The sequence below is a fragment of the Neolamprologus multifasciatus genome, chromosome 12 (genome assembly GCF_963576455.1).
Source record: "Neolamprologus multifasciatus chromosome 12, fNeoMul1.2, whole genome shotgun sequence".
NCBI classification, from domain to species: Eukaryota; Metazoa; Chordata; class Actinopteri; order Cichliformes; family Cichlidae; genus Neolamprologus; species Neolamprologus multifasciatus.
This window is the reverse complement of record NC_140450.1, coordinates 10,890,721-10,905,125: the sequence shown is the minus strand read 5'-3', so window position 1 is coordinate 10,905,125 and position 14,405 is coordinate 10,890,721. Positions and strand designations below refer to the sequence as shown.

General features: G+C 40.4%; 1 protein-coding gene across 1 annotated transcript; it reads left to right on the top strand.

Moving 5' to 3' along the window:
- The first annotated feature begins 6,044 nt into the window (after positions 1-6,044).
- Positions 6,045-13,267, top strand: LOC146506480 (fibroblast growth factor 10-like). The gene is made up of 3 exons (XM_085179211.1): positions 6,045-7,325; positions 12,013-12,116; positions 12,460-13,267. The coding sequence occupies exons 1-3, from the start codon at positions 6,866-6,868 to the stop codon at positions 12,649-12,651; spliced, it is 756 nt and encodes a 251-aa protein (XP_085035337.1). The 5' UTR covers positions 6,045-6,865; the 3' UTR covers positions 12,652-13,267.
- Positions 13,268-14,405: the final 1,138 nt, after the last annotated feature.

Genomic DNA, 14,405 nt, shown 5'->3' with positions numbered 1-14,405 from the left:
GTTTGGGATTCAAAAGTCAAATGTTTATTTCATTACTGTCTGATTTTCCAGACCTTCTCTGCACAATGCCAACAGTAGCGAACAGATTTTGCATCCAAATCTTTAGGGCATATTACAGATGATGGTTAGAGCATGCATGGCAGGTATGCATTTTATTGATAAATAATATCACCGTGATGTCACCCACTGGTTTGTAGACTTACTGTTAGCATTTTGTCACTCATGATGCTTTTTTGTTTTTGTTTCGTTTTTGTTGTTGTTGTGGAAGCCAAGGGTGCAACGCAGAGTTGCACATACCTCCTCATTAGGACTTAAAAGTAAAATATTAGAATTTTACTCATCCAAACCACACCGCAATATCTGTATCTCACAGTAGGTCACATTATTTGCCAGAAAAATTATTAAAAAGGTAAAAGACTAACACCACAAAGCCCACAAGTCCACTCCAATTAGTGTCTAGGACTGTGAGCCCTAGACAGCTTTCAGGTATACTGGACTGCATTAACAGAATACCAGTGGATGTATTAAACAACTAAATTACCTACGCCACAGTTCCAGAAAGGCCAAAACAAGTTTCATGTCAGGCTGTAAACATGGTTTTTAGTGCTGTTAAGTTGGGGATTTTAACATGGAAGTAAATTCGAGTTTCGTATTTTTGCCTAAAGCCTCAAGTGGTCACTCCAGGAACTGCATTTCGGCTTCATTTTTTTTTTTTTAGCCGCTGAGTTTATCTATACGGAATTAGGGCCACGGGAAAACAAAATCTGAGATTAAAGTCAGAATTCTGACTTTTTTCTCAGAATTCAGGAAAAGAAGAAAGAAAAAAAAAAGACGTGCCCACTTTTTTTCCCCAGTGGCCCTAATCTTTTTCCGTATATATATGACACATTTAGATAGATTTGCAATCATTGCTGTAGCATATTGTTCTCTTTTTCAGAGTCATATGCATCATTGTTTTGCGCTATTACTGGGGTGGGCAATATGGTTACAATTTTCTTGTCAAAATACTGAATAAATCACGATGATGTTTTTTGAAAAACCAGAGGTGCAATCCTTATCCTAACAGGAATGTCTTTTATTCCTAATCCTGCAAATGCATAACAATACAACTTATCTAAACATTTAAAATCCACAATTAATATACAGTATAATTTATTATTATTCATAAAGCTGACTTGGAATTTTGCGCACAGAATCGTCACTCTAAAAGAAGAGCTGCTAAGGTTTACAGGTTATATATAAGGTTATATATTTATATAACAGTATGGTAATATTGTTTGCCATTATATTCCTCGGTGTGGTGAAAAGTATAGTTAATAAAATGCACTGTCACCCCATATTACCCTGCAAAAGTCACAAGACATCTCTGTGTGGATCAGTTGATCCAGTGACTGACCTGTAAATAAATTCCTCTGCCCTGCTGAAACTGACACTCAGCACAGGAGGATGATGTAAGTCCTGTTCATGACCGGGGAGATAACACGACAAATATCTATGGATCACTGCAAAGCAGGAAACAGCAACCTCATCTTGTGGGTTACCAGACACCCCCTTCAACACAACAGCCAGGAACACATGAAATATTTACATTTGATGACCAAGGGGAAAACAAGGCCTCCCGTATGAGCCCAGCAAATGTTAGCAAGTTATCTGCTTGGAACGTGAAGTAACACATTTTCCTGTGATCTATCAAAAGCTATCATTAAAAGAGAATGTTTCTCTAATCTAGTTGCTTAGCCCTCAAATCCCAGAGTAAACCCAAGCACAGGCTTGAGGAAGAAGGCAGTTCTATGTAATCCCTACACCAATTGGCTGTTTTTGAAGGAAGAAGTTCAGTCTGGTGACTTTCATCTGGACCCCATCAGGTTGCATGTCCCCAGGCAGTTAGACTGGTATCTCTGTACGAGGCGTGTTCCTTTATTAAAGCCTTAGCCTCCTCTGACCCAGCACACACAGTGCAGGACCCAGGGAATACAGACACGTGCGTACACACACAGTTCCCACAGGCCAGTGTAGCGGTTTGTGAGTTTAATTCCTTCATGGACCACATATGGACTTGAGCTTAAGTAACTGAGAGTGTGGTGATTTTCTTTGTAAAACATCTGCTTAATGATGGTGTACCAAAGAGGAGGGGTCATTATTCCCAGAGTGAGGCCAAGCATAATCAGGGACATATGATATGAATAAAGTGCATTTCCACGGTGGAACTTGTTAATGTGATACAGAAAAATGGATCGGGCCATACTCTGCGCACAATCCACCTGCCATAAAGGTCAAAATTATAGCAAAATGGGCCAGAATTGACTTCAACAACTCAGCACTGGGGTGGAATTATTCCACTTGGCATGCAACAAAAAATAAGAACTCTAATTTATATTGATATACCAACAATATTACTCCTATGTTCAAATAAGTGCTACATTTTTTGACAGGGCTGTCAAAAAATACGATTCAGATTCAGCCGCCAAAGACTCCAAACCGGCCCACAGGAAAATGTAAAGACGTTGGACTTCTCATTGCATTGTCAGTTTTTCTTTCATGGTTTTTCCTCCTGATAAAGACATACCCTGTGGTCATTCATACTAGACTATAGTAAGTAATAGATACATATTTAAATGACGGAAACATTCCTGTTTTTTTTCACTATCGGTCGTAGAAATTTCTAATTTTTTATAGAGGGTCACTAGTAAAGAAAAAAAGTGAATTTTCTGTAAATTAATAAGTTTTGTTATGTCAGGACATTATAGGAAATTAGTTTCCTTAACTTTTTCTTTAATTTAACATGTCTGTTTCTTACAATTTAAAATTCATGCTGACATCTCTTCCATTTACAACAGCAGCATTTCTTTATCATGTAGAAAAAGAGAAATGAACTGTTGATAATAAAGGGCTAATTTATTCTTTTATTAAACTGCTTTACACTGACAGACTGACTGGTTTGGCACACTTGAGGTCAAAGTGAGCTGTTTGTGGCCTGTGGTCTAAAATGAGTTTGACATTGCTGTTTAAAGATGATTACAATATTTAATTAGAAATAAAATCAGAGTAGAAAATTGGCAAAGAAAAACTTTGCTAGACTTATTATGTGTAAAGTGGCTAGACTTTAGGCACGTTTTGCTGAGTGGAAAAAAAGTATTCCAATTTTTTTTTCAATTTTCTAGAAGACAAAATTCTATTTAAGTAGTTTAATAGTGTGCAAGTTGTAAAATATCATATAAATATAAAATCTATTCAGTATTTATATTATCTCAAATAAACATACTCAGGATGGAGAATTGTACTTTTCAGAATCATAAACATTATAGCATAATTATTGATTAACTGATGTGTATCAATTGCATCCCCGTGCTGCTTCTCCTGGAGGTTTCTTCCTGTTAAAAGGGAGTTTTTCTTTCCCACTGTTGCAAAGTGCATGCTCAGAGGAAAACATATGCAAAAAATGTAAACACAGAATGCTAATTTAAATAAAAATGCATTAACCTTTTAAAGTAAAAGGGAAACATTTTGAAATATCAAATAGTGTTTCACCTAGAACACTGCCAAAAGTAAGTCTACTTGTGAAGCCCATGTTGCTCCAGTGTACTAATATTGCAGCTACAAGTAATATTGTTTCTGTGCTTTCTTTCTAGTACAAATGTTGGTCACTGAATAATCAGCAAGTGTGATTATTGTGTCATCTTGTCCGTTGTATGGCCCGATTTTTAAATGTGAAATCTAAAACAAATCAGAGTTAAGAGCCACCTGATGTACTTTGTCAGTGCAGAAACAAAAGAGCCGTATCATGTGAAAATGTTACAATTACATGGTAAAAACAATAAAATGAATCTCTTCCATGTGTGTCACTTTGATTCATTTTGCTTTTTGGCAATTGGAGCTGTGTGAAATCAAATCTCCTCTAATGCGTTTAAATTTCCGGTATTTGCTTTTATTGTAATTATGTTTTTACTTTTGAGAATAGTGTAAAAACAGAGCTAGAGCTACAGCCTGTAGGGAAGGATCAGAAGAACATTTGTCTGTTCTATTATTTTTTGTCTTGAACTTTGAAATGCAATTCGGGGAGATAGATCTATAAAGATAAAACTAAATGCTAAAGCTGCAGATCAAGGAGAGGAGAGGAGATGAGTCTGTCTCCAGGCCCTGCAAATCTCACTTATATTGCATTTAGCTGGAAAAGAAAAAGACAGTTATGGTTGTGTTTACAAAGAATTTGCTCCTTGGCCTCTAAAGAAATCCTCCAAGTCTTATGAGTCTGTCAACATCATTTGAAGCCTACATCCCTCTGAGGCATCCACAGATGACAATCATGTTAGACCTGTAGGTATTTCTGCAGTGTTTTAGACTGTTACATCTCTAAAGGTTTAACAGCATCTGAAAATGTAATGCATGCTTTCAATGTGAATTTTGGGGGGATTATTAAATGCATAAAGTGTAAAACTGGTCTTAGCTGTAAGTGAAATAATCTACAAGCTCGTATATTACCCCTTGGTAGCATTTAAATTTAGTATGTCATTGTCTAATTAGCAGGACATACAGTATTTATTCAAATATTCTGCATCATTTAAGTGCTTCTAAGTTGTTTGAGCCAATCAGTGGAACATTTTCATTCATCATTAAATTTAATACATTGTAGATATATGTAAATGTACATGGAATTAATTGTGCACATGTCCTTGATCCCCTATGTCCACTTCGTGGATTCAGGTTATCACAGAAGGAACGGACGCCACAAAGGAACTGCTGATAACACTGTTTTGTTTGCAACCTCAGATAAAACCAAGACCAGAATTGAAGCCAAACTGCTTCTCTGGCCATGGACCGTTGACAGACATTAAAGCAGGCCCTAAAATTGAGGACTTAAGGGAAAGAAAGCTGGGACCAGGAAATATGCTGACATTAAAAAGAAGAGGATCTGGGAAAATAGATAAGAGTCCCAGCAGCAAGTTTTGTTTATCATGTTGGATTGTTAAAATGCTACTTTATGGTCCTTGATAATGGTTAACCTCATAATAATCTGCAAAAGCTCAGCTAGTTTTGATTTTATGTCCAAAACACACATAACAGACAATCAAATAAAACTTGTAACACTTGATATATTGTGATCTGGAGTTTCAGCATCGATGTGCTTCGTGAGACGACTGACCGTCCCTAATATTTTGCACATTCACTGCACATATTCTACATTGTTGCCTAGTACACTATGACATTGTCCAGTCTGTGCCTGTCTTGCCTTTAGGAGCAAATAATGCTTCGTAAGACAGTCTTGTTGGCTGATGTCCACTAAGACACCTGAGTCACAGAGGAATAGAGGTCTGGTGAGTGAAACTGGAGAACTTCATTGCATTACAGCACTGCAGGGGAGATAACACTCTACGATAAAGTGCCTTGAAGGAAGAAGAGAGGCATTAGAAAGATGGTAGTGATAAGGCAGCATCCAGACTTGTAACTTAATATGATTTTAATCTGTAGAGGAGGAAGGACACTTGTCAGGATTATCACCTTAATGAGGAGCAAGTGAATTCATTTTCAGTTTGTAATACTTATCTGCTTCACACTCAATTATACAGCCCTTAGTAGGCCCCCTTTTTACATCCAATACACACAAAAAAACTCCTCACAGATCTTTCATTAACCAATAAACCAATCACCAGTGTAATCTGTAGCTGTAGGGAAAGATCCAACGCTACCAGGCAGCTTCTTCTTCCTGGTCGGTAGCATCTATGAAGATAAACCCCCTTTATCACCTCTCACCCACTCTCATAAGTTAGACTTGCTTGTACATAAGCACCACACCGACACACATGCAGACCAGTACTTGTTCCCATATGTGAGGAGGGGCGGGGGCGGGGGGGGTTGAGTAAAGGAAGGAGGGATCAAATAACTAAGAGTCACACACAGCTACACACGACATAAAGTCATTTTCAGTGATCAATCTTCAGTAAGGAATTCTCGAATAAAGTAGAAGAGGTGAAAAATTCTGACTCAATCCAGCCAAAAAAAAAAGACCTCCCCAGACCTTTACCTCGATGCTGTGTGAAGGTGGAGTCATGGGGTAGAGAGAGAGAGAGAGAGAGAGAGAGAGATCTAAATGAGGAGAGAGCGAGAGGAGCTGGGCACCCAAAGAGGACAGATATTCGCCTGGACTGACCAACCTTCCTATTTAAGTCTTGAATCCTGTTTTTCGTCCTCAGAGTGAAATCTGGAAATGTTTTCCTGCACATGTGGAGTTTAGCAGCTTGGAACAGGTAAATGGTGTGGTGGCACCATTTTATTTTATTTTTTTTAAATTTCAGTGGAACTAAAGACTTTTACCAGATTTTAGATACCTTTCTACATGGATACTATTACATTTTCTCAACTGGATATTTGTTTTTATAAGTTTTTTCTTATCTTTTTTTTCTTGTTAAGTTGAAAAGCAGTCTGGGACTAAAAGGCTTACACTGGAGCCCCTTTGAGCAAGAGTTAAAAGTTCACAAACAATTTAAGAACAATTAGTAAAATAGTCTGTCTGCTTTTTTCACTTCCTTTTCTTTTTTTATTTAATCTTTGTTCATTTAGACTGAGATGTTTTCCAAAACAGACTTGGAATTTTTGATAACCAGCCTAAAACCTTGCAGCAGTGGAGAAGAGAACGGAGTGGAGTACCAGCTTGGAAAATAGAGACTTACTGAAATTACATAATCAAAAATCACCCAGAAGGATATCTTGACATTTTTATACCTGCGCTGAATAGTTTGGACACTGTGCAGGGACACCTTCACTCTGGTCTGTGGAGGGCTTCCCTCCCTGCCTTCTCAGGCAATCTTCACCCCCAGCAGCATGTCCCAAGCTCCGAGGCTGCCTCTAGTCCTCCTCACAGCACACTACCATGATCAGATGGACTGCTGGAGGGAGTAAGGCTGCCTCTGCCTCGTCCTGCTCCAGGGCTGGGTTAGGGGCTCGTTCAGGCTCTGGGGCCACCTTCAGACTACGGTCATCAGCACTGCTTATCACCCCGGCTTTTCCTGTACTAGTCACCCTGTTGGTTTTTTTATTATCCCTGCATGAGGCTGCCTGCCATCAGTTCCACCGTGACACAGATAGGGTCTCCAGCCCACGGACTCTCAGAGCTCCAGTGAACATTTCTGAAGCTGAGCTGATCTCTAGAGCCAGAGCCAATGGGGGCCCTGTGGGTCGGACTGGGGGAGCACAGGGGAGGCATGTGCGCAGTTACAATCATCTACTAGGGGACATACGAAGGAGAAAGCTGTTCTCTTTCCAGAGGTTTTTCCTGAGGATCGATAAGAATGGAAAAGTCAATGGAACCAAAATCAAGGACGACCCCTTCAGTAAGTAACCCTTTCAATTAACAAAAGTAGGTAAAGAAGAGTGAATCAGAGCCAAGAAGTGATCTGTGTGACCCTATCCAAGGCTCATTTAGCCTGAAATATTTGAATTAATTTTACCTTTTAAATTGTGAGTGTGATATCAAAGCTTTTAAGCTCTATAGCCCAAACCTTTGCCTTTGTTTTGTATTAGTATATAAATGTGACAAAAGCACCTGATTAAGTCTTTAAGCGGGACATTTCTAGTAACAAGAAACCATATTAAATGAGAACTTAGATCCTGACAGTTTATTTAAAAAATACATTTACATCTTTCTGTCTATCTGTATCTATATCCTATGTAACACCAAAGTAAATATGTAGATTGTACCTATAGAAATATAACTTGTGCTGCTAACTGTAAATGGTGAGTTTAAAGGAAAAACGTGATCCTTTCATGTTACGCGAATGAACCGGTTGGCAGTTCATTCACTGGTAGTTTGGAGGAAGCAATCCTAATTTGAGTTGTCTTTTTGTTTTAAACCAGACATCCCACTGATATCTCTCCTGTCTAAACACTCAGCACAATGATGGTAGCTCTCAGATGGTCTAAAAAGGAGCAGGAGCAGATAACCCGGCCATTATCAGGCAGTCTTCACAGCCCAGGGTAAACAGCACTGATAACATCCATAGAAAGAACAGGGCTGTGGCAGGGGGAGGATATGAATGTCCAGCTCATTGATGCTTTTAGACCCTTTTTGCTTCTCTTTGGTTGTTTCGCTATGACTCTCCCACTCAGATTTCCTTCTGCCCGCCAGCATCAAGCAAATTACACACCCTCAGTCACAGATCAGACATTTGTTTAAAGCAGCTTGACGTCCTCGCTCAGAGAAACATGTCTTTAAAGTGATTACATGTTGTATGTTTCAGTGTATCAGTCAGTAAAATAGCATTCTCATTAGTCTCCCAGCATTCCCACTGAGCAACGTGTGTGTGCCTATCAACCAGCAGGCAATCACATGCTCCGGTGGGTGTGATCTTATGGTACCCAACAGCAGCACATGTGCTCAAACACACACACACACACACACACACACACACACACACACACACACACACACACACACACACATCCCACTTAGTTGTTGCTATATACCTTTTTTTCTCTCTGTTTCCCAATTCCATAGTAAGTGTATCCCAAAGTTTTAATGTTCCTCTTGGGAGAGCTAAACCGCACTTTCAATCAAAGTGACTTTGGGGGAAATGGCACAGGAGGCAAAATGTCAGGGGACATGTTTGTTTTGACAAGGTCATGACAGAAGCAGCTTTATTTCCTGACCATATTACACCGTGATGCCTTTACTGTTGCTTTTGTTAGCAGTTTCCTTTAAGTAGTAAAACTGAAGTGGTGCAAGGAAGTCTGGTGTAAAGTCACTCTAAAGTTTATGTATCTTTCTGAGATAATTTATCCCTCTGTCTTCCTTTTTACTGACCCACAAATCCACTCCCCCCCCCCCCCCCCCCCCCCCCCCCCCCCCCCCCCCCCCCCCCCCCCCCCCATTGCATTGCTTTTTTCAAAGGTAAGTCTGAATTAGCAATGAATTGAGGTTCAGGCAGGGAGGTGAAAGTGAGATTCTCTAGAGGTACAAAGTCATGAATGACATGCCTGAATATTATTGTGGCCACATCAAAGCCGTTCATCTTCAGTATATCAATGGTGGTGCCATCACAAAGCTGTGTCCTAAGGGGGTCTGAGGACACTGTATGGATTATGTGCCCACATATCAGGTTCACATGGTAAAGAATACTACACAACAGCAGCTTCAGTCTTCGCTCTAGCCCCTGAGGCTAGACATGATCCCTGGACTGACGTCCTTTGTAGACCCTTGATGATCCCTTGAAGTGACAAAATATCACATTTTCTTTCCAAGTACTGGAAAAAAGTTTTTTGAAATCAGAAATTGAAATGCAAAGACACACTACATTTAAATTCGTCAAACTTTAATTAATTAATCTAAATTAATTTATCTACAAGCAGTTTTTTTTTTTTTGGGGGGGGGGGGGGGGGCTCCCTGTGGCCCTGCAAGGAGCAGCATGCCTCCTACAGATTTATGGGGATGCCAGTGCAAAACTGTCCCACATGGCTTTCCAACCCACTGTGAGCCTTTGCTGAGGTTACAGAGAAGCAAGGAGAAAAGGAAGGCAGATTGTGTTAAAGTCAGCTAAGTAGCTAGCCGCGTGGCCTAAGCACAGCAGAGTTGTCTTAAAATTTAAAGACATCTAGCAGCTCGGAGCAAAACATCGCTAAACAAGACTCAGGGAAAGGCTTTGTGGTAATAAATAAATAAATAAATAAATAAAGTCTGGCTAACTATCCATGGCTGTGATGTGTGAAAGGTTGAGCATGTAAAGACTGAAAGAGGAAGGCTAAAGGAACCAGGCCATGTGCACAAGACAGTTCTTGGCATATCCTGTGAATATTGTATAAATAATTTCTTTAAATATAGCAGCAACCTTTTACTTGAAAAAAAAAGCCCAGATGGTGCTCTTATGGAGGTCTGAGGACGGAGATGTAGCCAATAGCTTTTCTCAAAGGTAGTAAAAATGTTCCTTTCCATGTAAATACACTGTGTGGTCCTTATCAAGTGTTATTACTATATTTCCTGATTTACGCCTCACTCTGTTCTATTTTTCTGCATGGAAATGATAACAATCAACATTTTAATCCTGACTTATCTGCCCAAATACTGCTTTATTCAAAACCAGAACATCTATTTTGAAAAAAAGAAGTTTAAGAGTGAGAAAGAATAACAATGCTAAGCTGCAAAGCACATATTCTTTTGGCTCCCCGCTGTGGAAAAACCACTACTAATTCTTACTGGCAACATCTACCTCCATTCCACAAACAACGCACCATTTACTGCTGTAACTCCCACCAGAGCGTATCGAATAAGCCACACATTAGGCGCAAAAAGCTTGCAAGAGAAAAACTGCTGAACCTGGCTGTCTTACTTTAGGCTACATTTTAAAAGGGGTTTGTAAAATAAACCCCATTCGAAGCAATACTATCCCATTAACAGCGTAAATAAAGCTAAACGATGAGCACATTTTCCCACATTGGCAGCCATGACCTTATTACTTCCCCATTGTGGGTCTACATAAGCATTTAGCCTTTCAGCACAGAGCAGTGTAGGGAGATTTTGTAGTAGTTTCACAGCCAACCTGAGTTAGTGTGTTCTATGCAAGTGCACATTCACCTGCTTCAAAACAACTGTGCATATGTGTGTGTATGTGTGTGTGTTTCCGTGTGTGTGAGTGAGTAAGTGAGTGAGAGAGTGCATTAGTGCATGTGTGTATATACAACCTGTCTCGCCCCTGCCTCCGGTGGCTTACTTTGATCAGTGATCATTACAGCCTTTCTAATCCTCACTCCACCCCCAGTCTCACTGTCATGGCTCCTCTGTCCTCCTCTGTTCTCCTTCCTTTCATCACTCCCATGTTTACAGAGCAGCCAGAGACTGCCATAGATTGTCTTACATCCTCACTCCATACCCGACATCCGATCCCATACAGAAACCAGCTCTTCTCAGATCTTCAATGACCGTTGTGTCACAGTCCCCAACACCGCCTTGCAGCTTCAGACCTCACTGCCCTGAGGTGCCGCTGTTTGAACTAGAAATTGATACAGTCAAGACCTCACGGACGAGGAGAGAAGCTGCTGTATATTTAACAGAGGGATTGTTCTTTTGGGCACACCTGCATCCTCCGCTGTCCACTCAGGTCCAAGGCTGGCAGCATCCAATCCTCCCCCTCCCCCCAGCCACTTTGGAGGGAGTCTGACAGTAGAGCAGGGTGCCACACAAACAGTCATCAGACAGAGGAGGGGCCCCTGGTCTGATCAAAGGATGTCGTTGACTTTCTGGAGTTCACGCCCCCACTCTGTGTGTGTGTGTGCACATACACATATGGGTGTTAATTGGGGTAAAATGACAACAGCTCACAGGAAGTGGGAAAAGGAAGGTAGGGAGGGCGGCATGAAATCAAACATCCCATGGGAAACAGTGGGGTTCACCAACACACACACACACACCGGCAAGAGATGAGACAAGTGGGTTCTGTGGTCAAAGGACACATTAGGAAGTTATAGCTCTCCGACCTTTGATACTGAGACCACACAAATAACAACAGCTGTCTACAGCAAAAACACATCCATTTTAGCTGAGGTATAAATTAACCTCCCCTAATAGTTTACAATAAACCTGACGTATTTGCACAGGGACCTGGAAAGCTAAATACAAAACTCAACATAAACAACCCGAGAAATCTCCGGGGGGAATCCACCTATTAATCTTCAGACTAAATGACCCGAGCAGCTGGAATCTTTTATACAGGTGTAGGCTGTAAAGGAACTTTAAAATATCAGAAATGAGAAATGTGCCCAAGAATAATTGTAACCTTGCACAGAAATCCCACACATTCCCCCATGTAAATGTCACAGAATACAAATGCTGGTACTCATTATACTATTACTGAAAAACCTGTGGATTCCTCCAGGTTTATATCTGCACGTGGGTGGTTTGTGACCGCTGCCAGAGTGTTAATTCTTCTATACTCTGCTCCACAGCATTTATTCGGTTGTTCATGACATAAAAGCATGCCTACTATTAATGTTGACACATATTAATGTCACCTTCTTTTTGCCGATCCCTAGGTATTCTGGAAATCACATCAGTGGACGTGGGAGTGGTGGCCATCAAAGGGCTAAGCAGCAACTACTATCTGGCTATCAGCAAGAAAGGAGAGCTGTACGGAGCGGTTAGTATCCGAGTCAGAGGTCAATCTGGAAGCTCCAGAGAGAGAGAGCTAGTGTTAGATTCTTCAGTCCTTATCAAAGAAAGCCTTATCTATAGTTCTACAACTGCTGGGTCAACTCTGAATCACAACCAGACCAGTGCACACATGTGAACCACTGAGAAAACTATGCAGCTTTAAAAACGCGCACAAATCACCCACACAGAAAAGCATGCAACGTAGATTCAGAAGTAGTAAATAGGCACTCAGACAACGATGCATTTTGCATAATCTAGTGATGTGCGTTTTGTCTTAACCTCACACGCTAAGTTTATAACACTGCAACATGATACCTGCTTTTTTACAGAGAGAGTTTGGTGTCGACTGCACCCTGAAGGAGCGGATTGAGGAGAACGGCTACAACACTTACGCATCAGCAAAGTGGAAGCATGGGAAGCGGCAGATGTTTGTGGGTCTGAACGGCCAGGGGAAGCCGATGAGAGGAAGGAAAACCCGAAGGAAGAACACAGCCACACATTTTCTTCCAACCGTTGTGTGAACCTGTGCGTTCGGCTGGAGAGGGACAATATGAAACTCTAAAAATGGGAGGTTTATAAGTCTGAAAAGTGAGAAATCTCTCATTTGATTAAAAAAAAAAAGGCCTAACACTGTCGTGCATACAAGTGGTCTCTTCTTTTCTGGGAGATGGTGTTACCTGTGTTTTCACTGGCACAGATGCAATGCTTATTCTTTTTTTCTTTTCTTTTTTTTTTTGTCTGTGCCAAACAGTTTGCAGCTGGACTAAGTGTGTGATGTGGACACAACCGAAGCTACTGTTTCACTAAATAAACTGTAGTAGATGCAGAATTATCTCAAGATGTTATTTATATCCATATTCTCCTGTGAGACACATAAACAGAACAGAAAATGTTCAGGATGTGGGAAACAATCAGTGAGTCCGTTTATCACGGCAGCAGGAAATAATAAAGGATAGAACACATTTAAAGCAAATGTTCGATACTTAACCACTGTGTTTTTTGCCTGAATTGTAATGATTTATTTATTTTGTGAAATATTTAACTGAAGGGGAACACGAGCATTTCTTTGAATTCTTTTTGTTTTATAAGAACTCTATTATGTGAAAAATAAAAGTACCATTTCTCCCCTGCAATGCAGTGAACGTTCCTCTGTGGTACTCCAAAGACTGGGAGAAGTGCATTAAAAATGGTAAGGTTTACCAGAAGTACTGAGAGATCCTGGTAAATGTTCAAGTCATGGTATCCTTATCTGGGTCTCTGAGGTAGGAAAGAAGGGACAAAAGGCAACCATTAATTCCTAGCCAGATATACCATGTGGCAACCATTGCACTAATGATTAGTGCACAAACAAACTGAAAACACAAGACCAACCACAACAAAATGGGAGGGGGGAAACTCCCCTGGTATGGACTGTAGATGTTGACATCATTTTCTAATATCAGACCATTACTGTGGAAGCTGCAACCTTCTCCAACTGCAAAAAGACTTGCTTGGTAAAGATAGCTGGTTATGAATATAAAAATTGATGCCCATGGGTTTGTATGGGCCTTGGAAGAGGATCTGAATGTATGCATGTAAGAAAAGAAATACAAAAGAAGTGCATAAAAAAAAAAATATGACCTGTGCCTGACCACCCACTTCCTTCAGTAATCATCTACACACTAATCATAAACACACTAATCAATGGCAGCTGCCTCAATCCCGGATCAAAAGAACATAGGAAGAACATTAACACCACAGGCTTCCGGACCTTGTGTTCTCTTATCCTGCCCTTTAAAACAACTATCTCTGGATGGGCATCAGAAATTGGAAGATTATAGGAAGACAGCTGAGAGAAAGGCTTCAGAAGTTTTCCTTTGTCTTCAGTCCTAAATTCATTCAGCTTGGTGTGTGAAAAGAGACCGGAAGGAGTGAAAACAACAAAGGCGGTCTGATCTATAGCCTTAGTATATTGTCCTTTAATGGTTGTTACTGCGCTGAGTGATTTATACTGAGGAATGCTGCGGTGCATTCCACCAGTAAAGACCAACCGAGCACATCTCTGCACCCTGCACGGCCCTGTGTGCTCTCACAGGTTAATTGAGCAATATGGTGTGACTATTGAACCTCTGAAGCCAGACTCACAATAGTGTCTTGAAGATAAACTATAAATGTTACCTAAAAATAAAGATTAAGAAGGTGAAATTAGGGTGCAACTTTTGAACAAATACAAATACATGCATACATGTCTTGATCCCCAACTTCATCCAAAGACTTCAAATGTTTTAAAGGTGAT